General features: G+C 41.9%; 3 protein-coding genes across 3 annotated transcripts; all 3 read left to right on the plus strand.

Annotated features, from left to right (window-relative positions):
• The first annotated feature begins 2,514 nt into the window (after positions 1-2,514).
• On the plus strand, positions 2,515-9,600 carry LOC109786307 (crossover junction endonuclease MUS81). Its single transcript, XM_073504786.1, has 10 exons — positions 2,515-2,894; positions 3,598-3,695; positions 3,786-3,933; positions 4,103-4,136; positions 5,798-5,851; positions 6,096-6,202; positions 6,712-6,772; positions 7,148-7,306; positions 8,231-8,695; positions 8,787-9,600. The coding sequence occupies exons 1-9, from the start codon at positions 2,683-2,685 to the stop codon at positions 8,327-8,329; spliced, it is 972 nt and encodes a 323-aa protein (XP_073360887.1). The 5' UTR covers positions 2,515-2,682; the 3' UTR covers positions 8,330-8,695; positions 8,787-9,600.
• On the plus strand, positions 8,342-9,195 carry LOC141027642 (crossover junction endonuclease MUS81-like). Its single transcript, XM_073504787.1, has 4 exons — positions 8,342-8,695; positions 8,787-8,877; positions 8,981-8,991; positions 9,091-9,195. The coding sequence occupies exons 1-4, from the start codon at positions 8,342-8,344 to the stop codon at positions 9,193-9,195; spliced, it is 561 nt and encodes a 186-aa protein (XP_073360888.1).
• A 2,120-nt stretch (positions 9,601-11,720) lies between the features above and the next one.
• LOC109786309 (pyruvate kinase 1, cytosolic) lies at positions 11,721-20,972 on the plus strand. Its single transcript, XM_073508509.1, is given in 19 exon segments — positions 11,721-13,468; positions 13,616-13,637; positions 13,843-13,937; positions 14,027-14,122; positions 15,487-15,614; positions 15,783-15,887; positions 16,030-16,173; positions 16,335-16,393; positions 16,578-16,626; positions 17,996-18,044; positions 18,245-18,315; positions 18,485-18,713; positions 18,836-18,924; positions 19,184-19,279; positions 19,417-19,434; positions 19,571-19,654; positions 19,873-19,932; positions 20,500-20,645; positions 20,822-20,972. Coding segments are annotated over 15 exon segments (1,326 nt in total). The 5' UTR covers positions 11,721-13,468; positions 13,616-13,637; positions 13,843-13,937; positions 14,027-14,073; the 3' UTR covers positions 20,596-20,645; positions 20,822-20,972.
• The last annotated feature ends 5,019 nt before the right edge of the window (positions 20,973-25,991 follow it).

Raw genomic sequence — 25,991 nt, forward strand, 5'->3', positions numbered from 1 at the left:
CTCGCCTCTCAGGGAACCTCCCCATCGTCACCGCCAACCGCACCACCCCGGCCTCCCCGATCTCGGTGATCACCTGTTGCCTCCTTCTCACCTCGGCGTCAAGCCGCAGATCAACCTCATCGGGATCTCTAGATTTGTTCCCCTGCTGCCTGGTGACTCCCAGATCTATTCCTCTGCTCCTCCCCACCCCATGGTGATCTCCACTTATGCAACCTCCAGAAATATTGCATGTAGATGTACCGTCCCGACCTCTATTCGGTGCTTCACAATGTTGCCCATCGGATGAATCTGCTGTCGGAGTCGGACCCAACGCCACGAGAACCTGCAACGGCTTCCAACATTTTATTTGTAAATTTCTGTAAGTTGTTGACTGCCAACCTCCCCTGATTGAAAATTGAAGGTATTGCACTGCGTCGATCTTCCCTATTTTTGTGTCTGTCCACAACTTTAGTTCATGTAAGCCCACATAACTCCAATTAGGTTGATGATATTGATATGTACATTACAAATTGCAGCACCCAAATCTTGAAAATAGATGTGCTATTTTTTTCATAACAGGATGCTTCCAATATGTCACATCTATGTTGTGGTAGCAACAGATTTTGGTTTCAGACTTCATGCTTCATAGTTCGGTCTTATATATGTGCTCGTAGCTTCTTTCCCCATGTATATTTCTAATTCATGTCAGCCTTTTTTGTTCTGCCGAGGAGGTGGCCGGGAGTCGTGCCAACGCTGCAGAGGAGGTTGATGTTGGTTGTTGGCTCCGGCGTCCCTTCTTCGCCAGGACGAAAGGACGACCGTCAGTCAATACGACATGTTGCATACATGTCGTACTTTTGCATCCTCAGTTTGTATATATTCTGTGAGGAACCTTCTAATTTAGTGTGTTCAGTTTTGCTTCGTTTCCATGCTTCGTACTGCGCCCTCATGCTTCCTAAACTTCAAATATATTATGGACAAAATGGCTATCTTCATGATTTGAGTCTGAATGACCATGTACAAATCTTTTGTTATTCCCACTTTTTAAAATCTATGCTTCCACTATGCAGATAATGTTGGATTGCATGATATGATGCATCCAAAATTTCATGCTTCATACATTTAATTAATTTGCTTCATAAGTATCATAGTTGTGTTTCTTCAACAATTTGCTTCATATGTATAACATATGTGCTTCTACAATATTTCGGGTTGCTTTATTTCGGTGCTTCCTATTTGTAGTCAAATCCAACAATCATGCTTCCTGAAGTTCTGCAAGGTCGACGGGAGCGGGAGAAAATGTTTTGCAGATCGTGAGCATGCCGTGGTGGTCGATGGTGGAACAACATGTGGAATAAGATCGACAATCTCAGTGGCTAATGTTCTTGTCATCGGCTTGGAAGCAAACGAGCAAGATGCGCCCTCTGCTACCACGGGTTAAGAGTGTCGCCCCCCTCCATGGTGCCATCCTCACTGCTCCCCACCCACTCTCGTGCCTCGACGACAACATCACCTCTTGACTTCTGGGGGAGATAATGGATTCCGTCAAGGCTAGGGCGGACATGGTGGATGAAGCAGTGCAAGGCGAGACGGGGATGGAACCACAACTGCTATGAAATCGCTAGTAAACGAAAAAACTACAAGCATGGCATATGAAAATCATGTGCGAAAAATAAAGGAAGCACATCACTTGACAATGTTTGGAGAAAAAAATGCTATGGATTATAAAGCATAGTTTGTCATTTCTATTGTTGGAAGCATCAACTCCATATGATTGAAATAAAAATGAAGCATTGTTTGTGGTGCCTAGAAATAAGTTTTCTCCCAAGGGAAGCAAATATTGCCTCGCACGTCGAAAAATAATTCTTACATTGAGGCAAATATCAGTTGTATTGGAAGCAAATTTTCTAAGCAATGGAAATATTTTTTGGCACATTGGAAATATAACGAATTTATTACCATGTTGGATTTTTTTGTTGGACAGAAGCACTAGCACTGGAAGCAAATTTTAGTAGCACTAGAAACAATTTTTTGTTCGGTGGAAGTTTCTGAAAAATAAGATGGTATAAAAAGATTGTAAATTAAAGGGAATTTAAATTATAAGAGTGATATTATGTGTAAGAAGCAACGATTTATATGGAAGCAAGATACTAGAGGGACCTATGTTGGAAGGACTATTAATTAACTTGCTAAAATCCAGTGGCGGAATTACGGGTAATCAGCATTATTAGTTTCAGTTTTGGGAACATTCAAACGGAAGGAGCGCTGCTTATCTAACGGGTGCATGGGATCCAATCCAAGGACTGTCTACTGGTCCGATAGAATGCTAGGCATCAGTAGTCTGATGCCTAGCGGTTTCCTGTAATGTATTGGTTGTTTTGTCATAACCCTTGCATGTAAAAAGTTAATACACATTAAAATATGTGATGGAAAGTAGAAGTAGTAGAAATGAGACTTATAAAACCGAAAAACTGAAATTTTGAGATGAGTCGTGTAAACCGGAACGGAGGTAGTAGTAGATTAACTCCGAATCGACTGGGGGAACCGGTGGCAAGCCAAAACCTCCAAACCCAATAATGGCGGGTTCTCCCTCCCCATTTCCAAATCCCAAACCCTAACCCCCTCCCCACTCCCCAACCCCCACACCCGCAGTCCCTTCCCAGTCCCACATTCCCACGCCCCCCACCCTCGGCGCCGGCGCAGATGGCGCCGTTGGTGCCGAAGAAGAAGCGCAAGGTGAACCTCCCGGAGAACGAGGAGGTCGCGGCCAGGATCTTCGGGAAGCACCGCTCCATGGCAGCGCAGCAGCCGGGCGGCTTCCCGGAGCACCAGGCCCGCGCGCTCTCCGCCGCCTACACCGGCGTCTGCGCCGCCAAGGAGCCCGTCCGGACACCCGGCGACCTGGCCCGTGTCACGTGCGCATTTCCCCGCCCCTCTCGAACTGTTTACTCTTACGCTGTTGAGGCGAGCCTAGGTTTCGGTCGATTTCGGGTCATGTGCTTCGGGTTGGCGCTGCGGTCACATTGCTGCTCTAAGACGAACGGGTCGGTTTATGATTTGGGCGCCTTAGCTCTGGGATCTTAGTTTTTGTTTGGTGGATGGATGTAACGGCTTAGTCCTTAGGGGATTTTAGTTGTGCCCATTTGGTCTGAGCATGAATTCTCGGTTTGGATGGCTATTGGTCTGTGGAATCATAAGTTTCAGTTCAGTTCCCCTTATGTTTGCTCATCTGCTGCGTCCGTTGATTTGCTGCAGATATATGCTGAAATCGATCTAGGTTTACCATTTTTATATGGTGAGGTGTATTTATATCCATCCCTTTAGGGTTGCCACTCTACTTGGGATTTGCCTGCAAGTAGATAACCAGACAAGTGGTATAAGTTTATATATAACAGCATGGCTTTAGTTTTGATCCATACACTATAACTCTTTCCCTTTGATTTTTCTTTTGTGTGTTGAATTTAGAGGCGGAAATCGCACACTAGATTGATGTGTGGAATGTATCTAGTACCAACGGTTGCTTTCTACATTGAGTTGCATCGATTTTTGAAAAACTTTACATTTTCTGAATTAGTTTAATCATTGCTGTTGCTTCTCTGGTTCTATTATTTTTGTCAGGGGAGTTGGAGGTTGGGTTGTTGACGTCATGGAAGACTCCTTTCCAGGGTCCAGCCTTGATTTGTCCCCTCCGAGAAGTAATACACCAGGAGAAACGGGTAACAGTTTTCTTGATTGCTCACGTGTCCTCTGGAATCTGTTATTCCTTTTTCATCATCAGGATGACAACAAGTCTTCTTCCCCTTCAGTTTTATCAATGTCAGTTCTATGGAAACAGGTTTATTGTTATATCTTAAAGGGTACTGTCCTTTTAACAAGGAAGAAGAACACACGAAACAAACCTTATGTGCCACGGATGAAATCAGCTGCTTATGCAATAATGATCACACTCTACAGGTATGATTTTTTTTAGGGTGGGGGGTGGGGGGCTATCTTACCTAATTTTTTGTTGTTCATGCTGCAAAATTAGTGCAACCTTAGTACAAAGGGCAACATTTAATCAGAGCAAAAGGGAAAAGACACTTGAATATGCAACAGCAGATATTGACAGTTGTTTTCCCCCTAGGGAAATGGAAAAAAGGGAAGGAATTTATGATGAGGCAAGAGCTTATTGATGCTGCTGAAGCCAGTGGTCTGTCACAATATGCAATAGGGTACAGTTTCAGTGACTCAGTATATGCCACGGTTGCTGATTTCATCTGATATTTTAGTGCATCACTAACTGTCTATGTTGTATTATGAGCAGCCCAAACAACAGTAGGAATTCTCGGAATGACGGTTACAGTTTCACTGGATGGAATAGCATGAAGATGTTAACAAATAAGGATCTGGTTGAGAAAAAGAGTAATCCTGCAAAGTAATGTACCATGCTCATCCTCATGTTAATGTTATGTTTTTCCGTCATTTATTAAAAAAGGAATTGGATCTTTTAGGGGAGTAAACCCAATACGTTTTATACTCACGTATTAGAGCACAAGTTTTATTACCTTCACATCACTGGCTATTGCTGTATAATGTACTATTGTGGCCCTGCTAGCTACTGGTTGTGAACTTTTTACTTGGCCTGATCTTTCTTAAATGATAAAGTGATATTTTAATGGACTCAAACTCAAGGAGATACCAGAGCTATAAAATATATCACTTGTATGCATGAACTTGACTCTCATTAGAGGGTTCATAGGGTGCTCACGTATTTAAGTATGATTGTGTCTGCACTAGGTTATCCGATTCATGCTCTTGCGACACTCACCGGATATAAAATCCTCTCACATGTTTTGGTCTGTTGTGGATCGGCTGGATCAAAAAATGCGGCTAACCTCTGGTGTGCTTTTGCTGTTTGGTACATGTGTTCTCTAGTAATTTAACTTGTACTCCCTCCGTAAACTAATATAAGAGTGTTTAGATCACTACTTTAGTGATCTAAACGCTCTTATATTAGTTTACAGAGGGAGTATCAAGAAACATTCCTACTTCAGTTTTTTCTCTTGATCAGAGAAGTTTGATATAGTGCAGCAGTGAAGTCATATATATGCTAGCAGAGTATCAACATCTGATAGTTTGCTAGTTGATGCTTGTGGGCACCTTAGGTAATATAATGCTCTCTAATCTTTTGAGCTAATTAAGAAATGTGTCTTTTAAACATACAACTCTGCGGTGGTATATCATCAATTTTCTATCGATGGAATAGAAGCAAGCATGTCCAATTCTAGCTCCTTTGAACTTATCTGGTCCACAATATGAACCTGAAACATGTTTACAAAAATCTTGCACATGTGGCCATTTGGGAATGTTCCAGATATATGCCAGTTTGTTACATGAACCAGATCTTGCTCATTATTTTGGTCCTACAGTCATCTCCTTTATTTCCACCCTGAATACAAGCAGAAGCTCACCCTGTTCAGTTTGCATCTCCTTTTTTCTCTCTGGGGCTTTATTTGCCTAGCACACACATTCTGTTGAGATACCAAGCATAGACTTGGGGCTTACCGTATAAGTTTGCTGTAGGTATTACCTAACAGAAAAAGGCAAAGAGACAGCTCGCGATTGTCTCGCACGGTCTAGATTGGACGGTCCTGCAGGACCTTTAACGGCGGCCGGTCATCCTGCAGTTGTGCTCAGCGATTCAGATTCTGATGAATATGACGGCAGCAGTCCCCTGATAGGTATTAATAAAGTTTTCTACTCATGCAGTATGAATTTCCAGATAACCGATTATTGTACCCCAGCAGCACTATAATAAATTCCTTTTACTCAATTGCAGGTTCTGAAAGAAGTGGACTTCCAAACTCAAAAGCAGGCAGTTCCAGTTCCTTTGGTATCAGCATGCTTTCTTTGCATATAACATGATGATATATTCCATAAGCAAAATATTATTCCCCGCTGATCTTTGTAGTTAATGCCTTTTTTTTCAGACAACGGCCATGCTACTAATTCTCCTCTTTCATCTCGAGGAATGTTTGGACAGCAATCGTTTAGTGCAATGGTACACTTGACTTCCCCTTTCCGTACCCTTCTTTTTCAAATGGAACATAATGCAACATTTTCTTTTCTAACGTCAGAGTTCTGCTGAAATGTCTTTACTAGCTATGCCATCTCATCAATCTAATGAAAGTTTTCTGAAAGCTTATGAAGTGGTGCTGATATTGGATGATCGAGATACTTTCGGGTCTTTATGATCGTATCTTACTCATGAGTTGTATTTTTTAGTTGTGTCTGATATTTAAGTAGGATCATAACAAGGCTGTCTTAGCAAATAGACAATATATTTAGGCACCCCCCCCTCCGAAAAAAAACATCTTTTGAGGAGGGTAAGTAACTGAAGATTGGGAGTATGTGTACCTAGTCTCTCTTTCGCATGACCTGCAAGGGATTCTATTCTTCATGTTAATATTATTTCTGTTTAAATAAGATGGGCAAGGGATTTCACATATTTATCCACTTACTGCTGGAATTGTGAATTTTGATGACACTTTGATTCGTTATCTTGTGTTACTTCAACTGTTTAACCTTCTGCTTCTGTATATAAAATTTAGATTCTGTATGTTGTTTAATTAAATTATTTTCCAAGGAAACAGATTGATTATTGTTGCACCCAATAGTTTTTTTATGTTTTATTTAATCATCCATCTATGCATCAGAATTCAGTTCTCTTATGATTGCTCTCTTTTTGTGCAGGCCCCGTTCCAGAAGAAAAGTTGTTGATAATATACGCTCGCAGTTTAATATTCCTGTAGAGGTTAGTTGGATTGAGAGTTATGTGAACTCTCTTTGTTTAACCCTTCTTGCCCCTTCCTTTATTGTATCTAATTCATGAGTACTCCTCTGGGTGTTATCCTTGTTCATTTCTTCAGACAACCAAAATACACTGCTAAAAGTCATTATATGCATCAACACGGTTCTAAATTAAATGCCCTGTACTACTGGATTAATTATCTGATATGTTTGGCCGCTGTCCCACTGTGCTGATGATTGCTGGCTGCACTCTTTTCTTGCTTGTGTGCAAGGAGACAGCATAATAATATTAACAAAGTTGCTTTGCATGGATTGAACTGTTCATATAATGTGCCAAAGAAAATTGTGCTGATCCTTCTGTTCGAACCATGACATCCAGGTTAAACACTTGCCTGTTGGAGATGCTCTTTGGATTGCTCGCCATAAAGAACTTGACACGGATTATGTTCTTGATTTCATTGTTGAAAGGAAAAATGTGGAGGATTTACTTGGCTCAATTAAAGACAACAGATACAAAGATCAAAAACTAAGACTGAAGGTACCATCTGAAAATAGCTTTGATTTTTTTCATTAATATTATAAACCTTCCATCTTAACTTTCCCAGTTCTTCATGCTTTCAATTTCTCACTGATAGTAAAAAAGGGCAGCCCGGTGCACGTAGCTCCTGCTTGCGCATGGTCCGGGGAAGGGTCCGACCGCTTTGGGTCTATAGTACGCAGCCTTTCCCAGTTTCCCTACATTTCCGCAAGAGGCTGTTTCCAGGACTTGAACCCGTGACCTCATGGTCACAAGGCAACAGCTTTACCGCTGCCCCAAGGCCCCCCTTCCAATTTCTCACTGATAGTGATAATTTTTTTTGTATTGTAGATTACCATTTGTTTCTTGTGACAATCCTGATCAGCAGTTGTGGCAACACAACACATTGTTTTGGTCATGTTGCAAATAAGTTGATGGGCATAGTCATTAGCCTGTTTGGTGGCACAGGTATGGAGGGATCTCTAAACAGTTAGATAAACTTTTTATTTTGACGAAGAGCAGCAGCGCATCGGATCTGTGCTTCTTTTTTTTAGATGAAGAACTTTGTGATATCTTGTTTATTTTAGATTTCAATTGGGTTCCAGACATGCTGAATATGAAAGGAATGTTTCCCTGCAACATGCTGAGTGTCTTTTGACCAGCCATGTTTTATGCCCGCATGCTATCCCCTGTGATTTGATGTTGCTTGAGTCTAATCTTAGCCGAGGAGATTTTTTTCCTTATTCTTTGTTATCATTAATTGAAAAGCATAGCCCATATTTGGGTATGAGATGATGAAGGACGATGTAGCAGACATAAGCTTGAGCCTGTAGATTGAGCATCTCTTCCCAAAGAAACTGTATTTCTTGTCCATATATATGGGTTTGCTGTGGTTATTTTAGCAACAATACGGCATGATACCTCCATTTGTTGTATCCTTTGCAGAAATGTGGGCTAAGGAAGCTAATATATCTAGTTGAAGGGGATGTAAACACTGTAGATGGATCAGAGAGCGTTAAAACAGCATATGTACTCTTCTCATGAGCCTGGACGATCATGTTAACCCCTGAATGGCAGTGCTTTTTTCTCGTGTTTAACATTATTAAGTATCATTCCTTCCGTTCAGGATGTCAGTTGTATGCCCTATTAACTGCTCCATATGCCTTCTATTTCAGCTGCTTCACTACTGAGGTTCTTGGAGGATTTGATGTCCAAAGAACCACTGGATATGCTGACACTGAAAAGAAATACGGCCACCTCACGGGCTCTATAATTGATTACTACAGCAGAAACTTCTCTGCTGGTGCTGATACCTCTCGACTTTGCCTGACCTACGACGAGTTTGTGAAGAGGTGTTCTGACCTTGAGAAGGTCACTATGAGCGATATATTCGCCGTTCAGCTTATGCAGGTAACTGGGCGAATACGGCCACCTCCACCAAAGTTTGTCGGGTAGTCCATTTCATGCAGTAGTTTTCTCATTTATTGTGCATGTAAATCAGGTGCCACAAGTGACAGAAGAAGCTGCTCTTGCTGTCACGAGTCTCTACCCCACTCTTCTCTCGCTTGCTAAGGCGTACACCATGCTTATGAGTCCTCTTTTCCTTTCAACTTATACAATGTTCTTTACATATACAACTTATACAATGTTCTTCACATATACAACTTATACAATCTTACTTACTCATTGGGACAGATGTGACCAATGTATGTACACACACATCCTTAGCTGCTCCTCGTGCTATTGATGTACAAAACAATTCAACATGTCTGTAGAACTAAAAGTTTATCCTTGTAACTTTGAAGGATGGCGATAGGTGCGCCCAGGAGGAGATGCTGAAGAACAAGAGCGACATGGTCAACGCGGGGGCTAGCAAGAACATTTTCAAGCTCATCTGGGCGGAAGGATGAACACCCCGTACTTGACCGGTCTTTTGGTCACGGGCGTGGTGATTTCGGCCGCCAACGCAAGTTCTGAAGGAGAAAACAGGCAGGACCGTTTTTGTGCTGTGCCTGGTGCCTTGGAGAAGCGAAAAGTCTCTGAACTTGTAACCGCCACCTAAGAGAACGCCTTAGCGTAGCCTCACTCCCTGTTTAAAATACTACTCCGTCGTAGAATTGCATGCCCCAAAATTATGGAGTCGTCGTGTTAATGTAGTGCATTAGCGCTTCGTGTGTATATATACACAAATATTAGCTCTTGACTCAGTTGCTTGGATCATGTCTTGTCTTGTGTTATCTCAACCTTGCTTGCATGGAAGCAGACAAGGCAGGTATTAGAATTTAGACTGCTGGCAAAGTGACGTAGACTCGTTAGACCCCATGGTTTTTGTCTTTTTGATCCATGTGCTTGATGGAACCTGAAAGCGTTCTTTGGTCGGCGGCATGTCCATGTTCTGCAAGAACGACATGATGAGCAGATTCTGTTTTGTGAAGATTGTGGTGTTGAGTTCTGTGAAGATTGTGGTGTTGAGGAGACGATTGAACGTCGTTGCTTCCTTCCGGTCAGGATCCCTTCTCTTCATTCGGATTCATGGGCTGTAGATATTATTGATGGCAATCAAGTTTTAGAACAGAATGCTGCTCTCATTTTGTGCGGGTGCTGGACGATTTGGACTGAAAGAAACAATAGAAGACATGGAGAACTTCAAATGGGCCATTGATACCATCCACCATCTAGCTGCGCTAGTGGGCTCGAAGACGACATGAGAACCGAGGGAGAAATCGGTCTGGATATGCCCCGAGATCATCAAGGTCAATGTTGACGCGAGCTATTATGAGCAAGATGGCTATGGTAGTACGGGAGTTGTTCTTCAGAACCATATCGAAGCACTGGTTCGGGCACAAGCAATTTTGGTATCGGTTTGCACAGAATGCAAGCACTATGGAAGCCTTGGCGCTTCGTGATGGCATTCGTCTTGCTCTTGGACGTCCTCAAGGTGAGCATCGAAAGTGATGCTCAAGATGTTGTGCGAATGCTAAACGAGGCAAAATTTTCAAGAGCAGACCTGGCTCCATTGTCCATATCAACCGAAAAGCAAATGTGGACGCGAGCTCTAGTTTTCAATCTTGCTCCATTGTCCATATCAACCGTGAAGCAAATGAAGCGGCACACAGGTGTGCCAAACAGGCTAGTGAGGATTGTAGAAGATGTATCTGGGTGAATTGCACCCCTGCTTTTTTTCTAGGATGTATTCACACACACTGTAATCCTCATGAGTAATTCAATATAGCCTGTTGTTGCAAAAAAAAAGTTCGACCTACTCAGAGCATACATTTGTTGTCATTCAGGTGGTGATCTTACGGAGAGGTGCCCTTGAAGTGCAGGGGCATGAGACATGAAAGAACCGTAAAAAAAGAAATCAAAGAATCGTAGGCCATACCGCTGCGCCTAGCGGGAACAGACTGCGGCCCCTTGGGTCCAGTGGGAGCTCCTATAGGGCACCTTGTTGAGCTTCTTGGCGCCCCACTCATGGGCCGCCCCAAGAAGAAAATAGCCCTCGACTGGTTTCCTAGTTCCCTTGATCGCGTTGGACCGGTCGCGGTCGACCAGTTGACTTTTTTTTGTATGTTTTTCTAAAAATAGTGAACTAAAGAATGTTCATTGTTTTTGAAAAAGTTCACAAACTTAAAAAAGATCACGAATTTGAAAAAAAAGGTTGATCGAATTTGATTTTTTCACATATTTAAAAAAAAGTTAATTGATATGAAAGAAGCTCATCGAATTGGAAAAAGTTCATTGAATTTGAAAAAAAGTTCATCAATTTTGGGAAAAAGTTCACAAAAATCGAAAAAAGTTCATTGACATTGAAAATAAGTTTATTGAATTTGAAAAAATGTTCATCAAATTTAAAAGCACTTCATTAAATATGAAAATATATATTCAAATTTAAAAGAAAGTTCATCGAGCACCCCAAGCACGCACCTTCAGAATCCGCACAGCCGCCGCAACCCTGCCATTTGCCCACGCCACCGGCGCGCCCGTTTGACTCGCTGCTGCCGCGGCCCCGGCACGATGCCGCATTCCGCGTTGCGCACGCCATCAGGAGGGAGAAACGCCCAGCCGCCGCCTACACCCACCGGGCTTTGCCCGGCGACAGGAGGGGAGGAGAGGCGATGAAGGGAAGGGAAGCGGCGGAAGCTAGAGCGGGCGAGACGAGTTTTCGATCAACTCGGATACGTATCCTACCTATTCTATCCGGGCCAAAAAAAATTACACTGAAGTTGGTGCTAGCGAAATGAGTACGTCGAATGTTTTAGTTCCCTGTGCATATATGAACGTGGCGTTTTTTTTTTGGGGGTAGTGGTAGCATTTGTTTTCAGCTCCAAAAAAGAGCACATTTGTTTTCACCGCTCAGTCAATAAAAAAAAGGAAAGAGACACGGCAACGGCACGCACGGGCATCAATCAGCTGCCTGGAAAACTCCCCGTTCCGCGTCCGCCCCCAAATTCGAGACGCGCCGCCGCCGACCCCCGCTCCACTTACCTTTCATATCCTTGTCTCGGAAAAAAACTTGCCTTTCATATCCGGCAAGGACAAGGCTCCGCCCGCCGCCACCGCCTCCGCCCCGGCTATAAAGCTCCGCCCTTTGGCCGGCCCGCTCCTCCTCTCTCCGTCCGGGCCGCGCCTCTCGCCTCCTTCATTCGTCCTCGCCCGTCCGGGCCGCGTGGTGGTCTCCGTGCCCGCTCGCGCCCTGCTCCCTGTCCTCTCCGCCTGCGGGGCCGAGCCGCTCCCCGAGGACGCGGGCGGGCGACCGGCGGCGGGGGCACCGGCGTCGTGCGCCAGCTGCGCGCGCTCGTCCTCGACTCGTGCCTCTCCTCCTCTCGCGTCCGGTGAGGTGACTCGTCCTCGGTTCTTGCCTCTCCTCGTCTCGCGTCTGGCGAGGCAATTCGTCCTTGATTCCTGCCTCTCATAGTCTCGCTTCTGATCCTATGTTGCTCGTCCTCGCTCGATTCGTCCGTTTAGAGTTGAAGAATCGCGTCTGATTTGTTTCATTCAGTTTTGATCGTCCTCGGTTCGTCTGTTTTCAAGAAGCGCGTCTGATTTGATTGGTTATGCTCGTCCACGATTCGACCGTTTAGGTAGAAACCGTGTCTGGTTTGATTTGCTCGTCCTCGCCGCCGTCGTCAGTTCAGAGTCGCGTGTGATTTGATCCTTGCTCGTCCTCGCCGTTGCCTTGATGCTCTCGCGTGTTCTTGGGGCCATCTTGTTGGGGGTCTGCGACTCTGGGAGGAAGCGAGCGGTCGGTCGGTTTGGGTCACCGTCTTGTTTGCGAACTAACAAGTCCGTTTGAGAAACTTCTGTTCCTGCGTTTCGTGTTCGCGGTAGAGCTATGGTTCCTGCGTTTCTTGTTTGAGAAACTTGTGCGTGCGCTTCTGTTATCTGACGATCCTGCGTTTCGTGTTGGCGTCGGGGCGACGGTTGCAGGAACGATCGGTTCTAGTTTCGAAATTGGAGCAGTGTCAAATCGGTTCCTCAGTTCCATCACTTGTTGTTTGTTGGTCTCAAACTCATGCGCCCTTGTGATACTCTGGTTGCCCTCTGTCGATTCTTGTTCTACCGGCAGGCGTGTGTGCTCTCATCCTAGATGCAGAGAATCCTGTTCTTGTATGTTACGGTTGTTCTAATGGTGTTCTTTTTAACCGGTTTCTTGTTATCATGCTTTGCTTATGTTCCCATATGGCACAATTGATTCATTGTTGTTTGTTGTTTGATTGATTGCCCTGAGATGGATTGCTGTTTGTTGTTTGACTGATTGCCTTGAGATGGATTGTTGCTTGTTGCTTGATTGATTGATTGCCTTGAGATGGATTGTTGATTGTTGTTTGTTGCTGTTTGTTGCCTTGAGATGGTAGATGTTTATATGGCATGATTGATTCCTGTTTGTTCATGGTTATTACAATTGATTGATTGATTGATGGCTGTTTGTCGATTGGTATCTAACTTTGGTATTGCCAGTTCCTGATCATATGCAACAGACCTAGCACTATTCTTTTTTCTGAACTTTTTTGTGATTATGTCTTATGTGGATATCATATTCTTTTTTTGGTATTACTGTTGTCTAGTCCTTGGAATAATGCTTTTCTAAGTATTTAAGGTACACACATGTTGATCTGGACATATCACATTTGCTCTTTATTGTGTTGCTAAGGACACTGATGGGTTGAATTGGCATATACGCAGGTATATTTACATTCTTTACGTTTTGCGAGCTGATGCCTGTAGTCTCAAAGCATTTATTTACCTGATATTTGCATGGATGTTTTCATGATGGCTAATTTGATTCATTATCGTTGTTCTGATGGTGTGCTTCTGGTGGTTTAACTGAAGCCGTGGATCGCTCGTCAACCTGGTATGTCTTTGGATGATAATCCCTCTCGAATTTAACTCGTTCCTATATTTTACACAATGTTTATCTCATGGCCGGTAATGGTAACCTTATGAATGCATATCCCACATTTTAGCTAGTTATATAGTAACACCATACTTCCTTGGATGATGTTCTGTATATGCAAGTGTGGTGAGCTGACATATTGTGTCGGTATCTACCTACGCAGCTGAGCTCTTTCTGGATATGACAGAGGTACAATATTTACATCCATGGCAGAAGGTTCTTAACCCTGAACTCATCAAAGGTCCTTGGACTCAAGAGGTTTGGCACTGCACTCCTGACTTCGCTCGAAAAAAAAACCTTTTGCACATTTTATAGTTATATTTATGATTATGATATTTTTTCTACAGGAAGATGACAAAATTATTGATCTTGTAAGCAAGTATGGACCAACAAAATGGTCTCATTGCAAGGGCCTGCAGAAGGACCCTCCCACCTCAGTGCAGGTGATTTTTCCTCTGCCCCGTTTGATTCCGTCTAGATCTTGCCCCGAATTGTATTGCGTCTGGATGAGCGCGCCGTTGGCGTGGTCTGGTTGTTAACTGTTGTTACGGGTCATGGGGGTTAGGTTGTCGATTATTTAGCTGTGCTCTCGCAGTGCTTTTAGGTTTGCTGGATTGATTGGTGAGGATACTGCTTATGAACTGTACATGGACTACTATTATGATTGACTCATGTCAAGTGTGTGATGTATCTTCTGAGCAGGTCATTAAAAAAACCCTTGGATTTTGTTTTGTTAGGTTATAAAGTATGCCAACCTTATTACAGTTTACAGTCAGTACCACATGGGCAGAACATGCACCACCCTGTAGCACTATATGATATCTTAACTGCCATAACCAAAAGAAATTAAAACCGCCAAGGACTTCACAGTTTATGGATAGTTAGGCATGGCTAGCACTATATAAGAAACATAAACAGTACCAATCTAATCTGTTAGGCATGGACTAGACTATTTAAGAAACATAAACAGTACCAACGAAATCAATAGGGAGAATTTTTGAGAGTGAACTATGTTTTAGGAGGTGAGGTGGCAATGGTCACCTGTATTCCTTAGTCTATTAACGCATACCGGAATAAATATAATTACTGAAGCAACTTTATCTTTGGTAATGTTGTTTAAATCTGATTTGAGAAACACGAACAGTACTAGCCTGATCAATAGAGAGAATTGTCAAAAGTGGCCTCTGTTTTAGTAGGTTGCAATGATCACCTGCTTTCCTTGGTTTATCAATGCATACTGGAAGAAATATAATTACGGAAGCAACTTTAGCATTGTAAATGTTGCGTAAATCTGATTTGAGAAACAAGAACAGTACCATCCTAACCAATAGAGGGAATCATCAAGAGTAGCTTATGTTTTAGTAGGTGAGGTTGTAATGGTCACCTGTTTTCCTTGGTCTATCAATGCATACAGGAAGAAATATAACTACTGAAGCAACTTTAGCATTCATAATGTGTGTAAACCTGATCTGTGTTTTTGTGGAGAGTAAGTGGCTTCAGTGGATGTCTTGGGCTCCTGGGTGACTTGATGTTTTTTAATACAGCAGTTGGTTCCACTTACCTCTTGAAATTAAGATCAATGAACTTTGAATTATTCTAATCATTGTAGTGGGCGTGTATATGATGGATAACCCTTGATAATATAATTTCATGCCTAATTCTGAACTTGCTCACACATAACTAAAGCTGGCCGCTGTTTGATCTCGTAGCAAATATGACTTGTTTCTTACTCATACTTGACTAGCTTCATACAAATGCTTGTCTGACTGTTGTGTAATACTGTATCACTTTCCTTTTATTCGGGCAGGTCCTGTAAGTGAGGACATGTTCCACTAGCAGACCACTATCATGGGACCCTCGGACAGCCCGTTTACTGGTGGTCTATTTTTGGTGAACATCCATTTCCCACTGGATTATCCCTTCAAGCCCCCGAAGGTAATTTCTGGTGTACTGAGCTAACCTTTGTAAAAAAGAGTTCATATTGATTCTATGATATTGGAATTGCTGTTAGACAAATGTCTTGGGGGTCCTCAAACAATTAGTTTGCTGCTGCTTGCTATCTTATCTATTTTTTTCTGACATTCAGACATGAACATATTTCAGGTCTCTTTCCGCATCAAGGTGTTCCAGCCAAACATCAACAACAACAGCAGCATTTGCCTTGACATTCTCAAGGAACAGTGGAGCCCGGCTTTGACCATATCAAAGGTAATGATCTGCATTCCTAGCTTGGTTGTTCCATTTTTTGCTTAAAGCTTGTTGCTGATATAAGCTTGGTTCCTTCAGCAACTTAATCTCACAAATTTTTTTCATTTATGTTTCTCTAACATTTACCCGTCTCTGTTAACAGGTCCTCCTGTCAATCTGTTCGTTGCTGACGGACCCCAACCCCAATGATCCTCTGGTGCCTGAGATTGCTCACATGTACAAGACTGATTGGGCCAAGTATGAGTCCATGGCACGCTCCTGGACACAGAGTACACCATGGGTGGATGTATAGGCAAGCAATGTCGAGAGAGGTATTCTTTTGATTGTTCTATTTTTATGGTTTGCTGAAATGCATTTTCCCCCTGGGTGGGATGTTTGCTAATTTCGAAACACACCGGTTACTTCCATTTGTGTACTTTATTTGTTCTTAGTTCTTCTCACCTATAGCTAAAGCCAAAGACGACAAACCAGGTGACTTATTGGAGTTGCAGGACTATAAATCATCGGTAAGTTTCTATGCTTTCAAATGGTCAGAGTTTGAATTTTGATCAGTTTGTCTGACTTGTTTTATACCGAATCCTTGATTCCTTGATAACTTCGATATACACACATGAATAATTACTTATGCTGTTATGATCATAAACTGATTTCTAAGTATCTTTGACTCATATGATGCTTATTACATAACAGGTCATCTGAATCTTCATTTGTAAATATGACTGCTGGTGCTGCCGATGATGTAAGCTACTTTTCTTGCTTCAAGAATAATAGAAACATCATTTGCATCACACTCACATTTTAAGTTGCTCATGTCATTTCAGGCTAGCCATCGGCTTGGAACTGATGAGAGACAACCGATGTTGCCAACTTGAAACATATATTTTTTAGGTATGAATGGCTTACCTCTCCTCCTCTCGCGTCTGGTGAGGCAATTCGTCCTCGGTTAGTGCCTCTCCTCCTCTCGCGTCTGGTGAGGCATTCATTCCTGATTCCCTCCCTCCGACTTTATGTTGCTCGTCCCTGCTTGATTCATCGTTTAGATTAGAAGAATCACGTCTGATTTGTCATTTTGCTCGTTCTCGATTCGTCTGTCTTGAAGCGCGTCTGATTCGACTGATTTTGCTCGTCCTCGATTCGTCCGTGTAGATAGAAAATCGCGTCTGGTTTGATTTACTCGTCCTCCTCGTCACTTTAGAGTCGCTTGTGATATAATTTTGCTTGTCCTCGCTGTCGCCCTGATGCTCTCGCGTGTTCTTGGGGCCGTTTCGTCGGGGGTCTCCGTCCCTGCGACTCTCGGAGGAAGCGGGCGAGCGAGCGGTCGGTCAGTCTGGTTTGCGAGCTAAAGTTTGTTTGAGAAACTTCTGTTCCTGCGTTTCATGTTCACGGTGGAGCGATGGTTCATGTGTTTACTTGTGCGTGCGCTTCTGTTATCTGACGATCCTGCGTTTCGTGTTCGCGTCGGGGAGATGGTTGCAGGAACGATCGGTTCTGGTTTCGAAATTGGAGCGCTGTCAAGTCGGTTTCTCTGTTCCATCACCTGCGTTGTTCGTCCGTTATTTCCAGATCTCAAACGCATGATCTTGATACTCTGGTTGCCCTCTGCCGATTCTTGTTCTACCAGTAGGCGTGTGTGCTCCCATTCTAGATGCAGAGAATCCTGTTCTTGTCTGTAACGGTTGTTCTGATGCTGTTCTTTTCAATTGTTTATTGTTATCATGCTTTGCTTATCTTCCCATATGGCACGATTGATTGATTGTTGTTTACTGTTTGATTGATTGCCTTGAGATGGATTGTTGTTTGTTGTTTGATTGATTGCCTTGAGATGGATTGTTGCTTGTTGTTTGATTGATTGCCTTGATTGATTGCCTTGAGAAGGTACAAACCATGTAGGCCGATTGTTTGCTGTTTGTTGCCTTGAGATATTACATGTTTATATGGCACGATTGATTGCTGTTTGTTCATGGTTATTACAATTGATTGATTGTTGTTTGTTGATTGGTATCTAAGTTTGGTATTGGTAGTTGCTGATCATAGGTAACAGACCTAGCGCTATTCTTTTTTCTGAACTTTTTTGTGATTATTATGCCTTCACATTGCACTGCTCCCAGATCCATATTGACATGCCCACGCTGTCTGATGAGGATAAAGATGTAAGGAACTCCTCCCAAGAATCTCTCTTGCTCCTTGTATCAACTTGGCGACTTGATTTACATGTTGAATTATTATTTTCGTGAAACTGGAGCTCCTTGCTGTAACCCAAACAAACTATAATTACACCAATTGGGAGCAGCTTGTGTAATTATAGTTTGTTTGGGTGCAGTAATGACTTTATGAGCAGGCACCACTTTCAGGTTATGAAAAAAAAGGGGAAAACAAGATTGACTTCCTCTCTCTTTCTTATACAAGGCATGCAGAAGATGTGCGGCAAGTAAGAACTCATTATGTCGATATTTAGAGTGTACTACTTCACAGTGCCATCTTTCCCAACAGATTGAATTTTTTTGTATTGTTATTTTGTTGAATAGTATCACATATTTGTTTGCATTTCATACTTTGGGAAAATGTTCCTAACGTTGATAGTATTTTTCCTGCAATAGGCGCAGGAGTTCCTCTCAAAGTTGGGTGATCTTAGCCAAACTCTGATTTTTGCCAAAATTGAGAATCTGGAGGTAATTAACATGTATTTTTCTCTATTGAGCTACTTTGTTCGTTCTTTAGGTGTTCTTATTTCAGAAACCGTTGTTACTTGTGTTGTGGACAGAATGACGGACAACCTAAGGCCTACTCGTCCGGAGGCAACTGATGTGGCAAACGCAGTGCTGGACGGTTAGTTTTTGCCTCTTGCAGATATCTTATACTTTGGTGATCCTGTACAGCTGCTTATTACTGCACCCAAACAAACTATAATTACACAAGCTGTAACATGAAATCACAATTGTTTTGTTCAGGTAGTGATGCCATTCTCCTTGGTGCTGAGACTCTCCGTGGGTTGTATCCAGTTGAGACTATTTCAACGCTAGGCAGAATTTGTGCTGAGGTGAACTTTCTTTTGGAGGTCTATGTTCTCTTGATACAGGCCTGTTTGGGAGAGCATTTGTTGATAAGTTCCCTTTTGTAGTTCAAATCAGGCTTCAATACTAAAATGTTACAAATAAATACTATTCTTCCAAATAGCCCCTAAATGTGTTCTCAACAAGTATATCTTTGGCACTCTAATGGAATCTAATGGAAATTCACTCCTTCCTGTCTTTTCTCTCTTCATATTTGGTGATATATTTTCATGAATTGTTTCACAGGCTGAGAAGGTCTTCAACCAGGATTTGTACTTCAAGCGAACCATGAAATACGTGGGAGAACCCATGACCCACATGGAGTCTATTGCTTCCTCTACAGTGCGTATTTGTTTCTTTTCATTTTCCAACCTTTTGTTAGCGTTTACAGGGGAACAATTTCTGTCTTCCATTGATTGAATATCAGTCTGTGACACTTGGGTTTATAAGTCTGAAATAGTTCACTACCTATTTGCTAGGTGTGGGCTGCTATTAAAGTTAAGGCTTCGGTCATCATTTGCTTCACCTCATCCGGATAGGAGAAAAAGAGTATTTCTTCTTATAGGCGCTTCACCTCATCTTGTAGTTTAATAGAAATTGATTCATATATTATGCCGTATCGAGTATCTGCAGGCTAATTGCCAAGTACAGGCCCACCATGCCATTCCTCGTCTAAAAACAAATCAATTGAAGTGGAGCTTCACAAGCGCATTTGAAGTATGTGAACAACCTGTTTCCTTGTAACCTTTGTATTACCACGTGTCTAATACATCCATATCTAGACAAATCTAAGACAAGTAATTCAGGATGGAGGGAGTACTATAGAATTTTGCCCGATAAGAAACAGTATTGCTTATGTTGGACCAAGACTTGTCTCTGGTGTTTGGCAGTGTGCCACTGTTATAACTCATATTTGTTGCATTATCTTCCTGCAGGCAAGACAATCACTCATAGTTAGAGGCCTCTTTCCCATGCTTGCCGATCTACGTCACTCGGTGAGTTAACCTGCCCTTCATCTGTTGGCTACATTAACCATTCTTTGGTGGTTCTTTTCAATTTTAGAATACATGGCCCAGTATGTATAATATGAAAAATAGGAACTACCTATAAATATCAACTCCCTTGTTCTAAACATAAAGGGAATAGTGGCGGTTGGCATTAGTGCATATTCCCAATATGTGAAAAGTGGATGCTTTACATACACCATGCCAATGAATTAATTCTGCTTTTAGGGTTTTTGCTTGCATCATGTTCTACTTACAAATGGAATAAACACTAGACTGCAGTTCACTTTCGAACTGTTGGCAAGTCATCATAAACTTGGTTAATTAGTACATTATTTCGAACTTGACTAGTGGTAGGCTGGTGTGTTTATTCTGTATAATATAAACGCAATACGCGAGCTTATAAGCTGGTGTGCACCAGTGAGGCTGATGTTTGGAGGTTTCATCTTGCATCCACCTTGAATTATTTGGTAGCTACAATTCCTTGATTTGGACCCAACAAGTAAGAAGCTTGGCTTGCCTGGTGATTTGTACTGACTTTGTTTCTCTGCCCTGCAGGCCGAATCTACTAGCACTAGAAATGAATCAGTGTTGAAGGTTGCTCTTGACCACGGCAAAGCATCCGGTGTGATCAAGTCGCATGGCTTACCTTAGCCAGAATTTCTATAAGAATGTTGCTCATGTTACATGCCTTGCTTTCTCTAGTAAGTAGAACATGAATACATTTAACATTTCTTTTATGTCCGTATGCGTACGCTCACGATATTTGAATTACAAACCAAATTCTAAATAAATAAGCATGTGTCTCTGTGCCTACAAACTTGTGGGTATTGATGAAGATAATCACTTAATCAACCTCTAACTAGCTTCCTATTTTCAGGAACGAAGATCTGGATCACCCTCGCCCCTCTAGAGAAATCAGTTTACTCATTCAGTTCTGGAAATTCTTTATAGCTTTTTGAGTTTACTTCGGTCTTGCATGTATTAGCTTTCTGTTTGTGCCCCTGTCTATGTATGTTTCTTGTGTGCAAGCGCTCCATTCTGTGTGTGTGACTGTGTGTGGCTTGACTCTGTGTGTGTGGCTTGACTGTGTGTGTGTGTGACTGTGTGTGTGCTTGACTGTGTGTGTGTGTGTGTGTGTGACTGTGTGTGCTTGACTCTCTGTGTGTGACTGTGTGAATGTTGCATTTGCTTGATGGTGTGGCCTGTATGCTTGAATGATGATTGGTGTGGTTTAACACTGCCTTTGCCGGTCCCAAGCCCGGATGTGAAAATGTGGAGGGAGCTGCATTTACCTTCTGAATTTTGTGGCCGATGGCATTCTAGTTTACTTAGATGGTTAGCTTGTTAATTAGTTTGTGCATGCAAGACTTGAAATCTAGCTGATGTAGTGTTTAGTTTTTGTGCATGATAAATGGTTTTGTTGTGCACCTTTTTAAAGATGTGGCCCGTTTTCCCCTCTATTTTCCTCTTTTGGATGTTAACTACAATTTGCTGTGTTTCTGAATTGATTATCTGTTGTAAGATATGGTTAGCATATATAGTTCAGAGATAAATGTCTTTGTGTGCAGCAGTTGTCATACATTTTATTCGTTCCAATGGTGATTTTACTATTAGTTTTTGTGTGCTGGAACTCTTGCGGAAGTTCTCTGTACCCCAGTACCAATGTATATGTATTTCAGTGTCATTTTGTACTATAACATCACTGAAGCCAGTGGTATATTTGAGATGAGTGATGTGATTAGATTGTACCAGACATGCGACTGCAGGAGCTCAGTGTATGAGTATGCACCCCGCGACAACCGCGACAACAATTATGTAGTTACTTTAACATGACTAGCTCGTTACTTTTGAACAATCAGGTAGTTTACAATATGCAGTTTTACTTGTATTTAGGAATGGAGCTTCTTCACTTCCTAGATGCATCAGGTTGTCCATGTTGTGTGTTCAATTTTTTTGATTCACCTTTATTTTCATTTCAGCAGGTTGTCCATGTTGTGTGTTCTGTATGGATTAGACGTTGTCTGACTACTTTATCTTCGATGCCGCGGCCCCTCATTGGGTCTTTAGTACTTCTATGTGTTCAATTTTTAAACCCCATTACGTGTGATGCTCCTTGTTTCTGTGTAATTTGAACCTCTGGTTATGCTCTTGTGAGTTGTGAGCGGTGTCTCTGCTCATGTGGACACACATGATTTGAACTGCGATTTTGAGCTGTGATTCTGCTAGTGAGGTAAGCATGATTTCAGCGGTGTTTCCATGTGGTTTTGAACCATGTCTGTGGTATGATCTTGTGAAAACGTTGCGTGAATATTTATTGCCAATCGTGTGTCGTGCCAATACTGCCTTTGGTTGATTGTGTGGCTTGTTGCTTAGCTGAGTGATTGGTTGTAGTGTTTGCTATTTTTTTGTGTTTAGTAGTTTGTAGTTTAACACTGTCTTTGCCGGTCCCAAGCCCGGATGAGAAAATGTGGAGGGGACTGCAGTTAGCTCCTCTGTTTATAACTTTCACTGTCTCCAAATATTTTTCAATGAATAGTAGTGAATGAAGTGAGTAGAAGTCACACAATGTGGTGGCAAGCTTTGGAACATCCTTTGATAAAAAGGATAAAGAACAATAAAAAAACTCAAAATTAAAAGATTATAGAAAATAAAAGTCTCAAAAACAAAAAAAATACTCAAAATTATATAAGTTTTTTTAAAAAATACTAAAAAAATAACAGACTCAAAATTATAGAAGATTCGAATAATAGAAAGACTTAAAACAATAAGCAGACTCAAAATAATAAATACTCAATTATAAAAAGACTCAAAAACAATAAAGACTCAAAAGTATAAAAGATTCAGAATAATAGAAGACTTAAAAAATAATAAAAGACTAAAAATAATAAAAGACTAAAAATAAATAAATAAACTCAAAATAATGGAAAGACTCAAAATTATAAAAGTTTCAAAAAAAAATAGAAGACTCAAAAACAATAAAAAAGACTCAAAATTATAGAAATACTTGAAAACAATAAACAAACTTGAAGTTAAAAAACTCAAAAACAATAAAATACTCACGATTATAAAAGATTCAAAATTATTATGGCGTATAAGTAATTACCATGCCAGCACTAAATTAATTACCTACGACGTTGATAGAAATACAACGCAAGCATTAGATTGTGCCTGGTCATTACAAATGGGCCAATTTGTGGCGTGTTAGAAAAAAACAACACGAACACTAACTAAATGGGCCAATTTGTGGTGACGTTGCAAATATGCAAAATGCCACGCCACCACTATTTGAAAAAAAAATAGTGATGGCGTTTGTTGGAAATGGTGTGCCACCAACTAAAGTTGTTTCTAACGACTGTGATATGTAGCAAACGTTCGGATCTGCCAATAGATCCAAACGATCGATCCCCCACCTTCGCAAGGCCAAGTGCGCGTAGCGCGCGAGGCCGAGCCGTCACGACAAGGCAACCTGCGATTTTTTTGCGTGAGGCAACCTGCAATGGCGACGTGGCCCAGCTCAGCGCCCCCTCACGTGACCCTTGCCCACACCCATCACGCGCCACCACCTCCCCTAAACCCCAACTTTCTTACCTCCAGAGCAAGAAAAGGCATCAAACGCTCTCCATCGACCCCCCTCCCTCTTTCTCTCTCCCTAGCGACAAACTCAAGGCAGCGAAGGCAAAATTCATCTCTGTCCCCTACCCCCCACCACAACCCCGATTTGATCCACCAATTGCTACACAAACCATGCAAGGCACCTGAGGAACTGAAGTTACCACCTGATCTTGCCTTGAACTACCACCAGGGACTCCAGATCTTACCAGGCGTCCAGAATCCAGCAAGAATCCAGATGGATCAGGTACATCTAAGCACTCCTACAGTATCTGAATTTCAATCCAGTCCAAACTAAAGGCAAAAAAGAAAGACACAGAACCAAAAAGGAAGAAAAAGGGGCCATTTTCCTATTTTATCATACTGTGTGCATAGAATCTACCAGGCAGATAAGAATCGGTTACCAGGGGAAATGACATGAGTTATCAGGGCATACACAGAATTATTTCTTGAAAAAAATGCAGCTCATTTTCAACTTATTTCACAAAAACAGTGAAATTATGCTACAAAACACTTGTTGTATGTAAAAGAGAAGTCACAACACCCCAACTGACTCCATACTTGTTACAATTATTGTATAGAGAATCAAAGCAAAAAAAGCTACCACATTTTTTATACAAAGTATCTTCAGGAAAAAATTATTGTAAAGTTTTGTCATTTGTTACCATGCCAACATGGTGCATGTTACCACACATTTGGAATGCAAGTTACCATCAAATATAGTATAACTAATTTTTGCAGCAAGGAATGGTGTTGCCAAGTGGAATAGAGTCCCGAATGAGTAACAAATTGTTACCTGTAGAAAAAATGATAATATCCATGCCAACTCAAAAGAATCACAAAAAAGTACAAAGATAAATATTGCTGTGATTGATATATGTAAAAATTAGTGTTTTAGTTGTGTGACTGATGCTATTAACATGTGTAAGCAGGTGCTTCAATAACATGTCGGAAAACCACGGAGATAACACAAATGTCATAGAGAGTGATGGACAAGAGAAACAACATGATGATGATGCACGTACGACTAGCTTTTGGTTCTGCCAACGTCAACCGCCAAGTGTCAGGTAAGAGACAACTCACTTACAAAAGTGTCCACTCTATGTCTATGTTGTACACAGAACGTTATAAAGTTATCAACTTTACATATGAAAAATTAACATGGAATGTGCATAGTTATTACCATGCTGTATTTTGGAGCTACCAGGCTTCCTACATGTAAATAACCATGCAGTGTTTGCCATTGTTTTACACCAATTTAGGAAAAAAAAACAAGCGCTGCATTTTAGGGTTGACACCAAACACATGAAGCATGCAAAAAAAGAAACAAACAACAATAAAAAGGTCACATTTACTTGAATTACTAAACCAACAAAAGGAAGAAAAAAAATGTTTCATCAAGTGTTATCATCACAGCATACTGCAAGTTACCACACATGTTCAATACAAGTTACCACCAAAAATGACAATTCATGTTTTGACTGACCATTTCATGTAAAAAATATGCAGGTGCTCCACCTACATCTAACCAGAGGATCCATGAGCCAAAGAAGGAAGAAAGTTCTAGCATGGGGGGGGGGGGGTTCTTTGATGTATCGGTCAGCGATCCAGCAATTCCAGAAACAGGAGCGCTGAACACTGATCAAGGAGGAGTTAACGCTGAGGCATACTCCACACCTAAGGCTCCTGATACAACAATGAAGTTTGACACTTTTGAGGAGGCTGTTGCTCACTACAAGCTATATGCACTCAAAAATGGATTTGGGACAAGGATAGGGTACACAGGACCACTGAAGGACAACATAGTGAGCAGACCACTCCTGGTGTGTGTGGGAAAGGCGGCAAACCAAAGAAGGAGGAGGTGCTGGATGTACTGAACCCAGAAGGCATCGTGAAGAAGAGAAAAAGGTGGAAGATTGTGAGGACTGAGTGTCCAGCCCACCTTTATCTTACGCACAAGGATGCGTGGTGGAGAGTCAAACGCTTTGACGACAACCACAACCACCCACTGATAAGAAAGCCTTCCCTGACAAAATTTCTAGCATCACATCGGAACATTCCCAAAGACGAGCATGATTTCTTACGGATTCTGCACGAATGCAACATAGAGACCGCGAGGCAAATGCAACTAATTTCATGGTTTTATGGTGCTGCTGAGAATGTACCATACACAACATAGGACCTTGCAAATCAGCTCGCCAAATTTCACAAGGAGTACCGTAATGCGGACGTGGGGAACACGATTGCATGCTTTGAGGAGCTCAGGGCAAAGGATCCATATTTCTATTGGAGAATGAAACTTGATAATGAAGACAGGGTGGAAAACATGTTCTGGATAGATGGCGCCCCACGCAGGGCATACGCAAAATACAACGACATTGTGTCGTTCGACACAACGTACATGACTAATATGTACAAGATGTCGTGTGCGCCCTTCA

This window comes from Aegilops tauschii, chromosome 1, assembly GCF_002575655.3.
Source record: "Aegilops tauschii subsp. strangulata cultivar AL8/78 chromosome 1, Aet v6.0, whole genome shotgun sequence".
Lineage (NCBI taxonomy): Eukaryota > Viridiplantae > Streptophyta > Magnoliopsida > Poales > Poaceae > Aegilops > Aegilops tauschii.

Coding starts and splice junctions, on each gene's coding strand:
- LOC109786307 (XM_073504786.1), top strand. CDS start 2,683: ATGGCGCCGTTGGTGCCGAAGAAGAAGCGCAAGGTGAACCTCCCGGAG. Junction 5,852..6,095: donor AGGCAGTTCCAGTTCCTTTG/GTATCAGCATGC, acceptor TTCTAACGTCAG/AGTTCTGCTGAAATGTCTTT. Junction 7,307..8,230: donor ATCAAAAACTAAGACTGAAG/GTACCATCTGAA, acceptor TATCCTTTGCAG/AAATGTGGGCTAAGGAAGCT.
- LOC141027642 (XM_073504787.1), top strand. CDS start 8,342: ATGTTAACCCCTGAATGGCAGTGCTTTTTTCTCGTGTTTAACATTATT. Junction 8,696..8,786: donor TCGCCGTTCAGCTTATGCAG/GTAACTGGGCGA, acceptor CATGTAAATCAG/GTGCCACAAGTGACAGAAGA.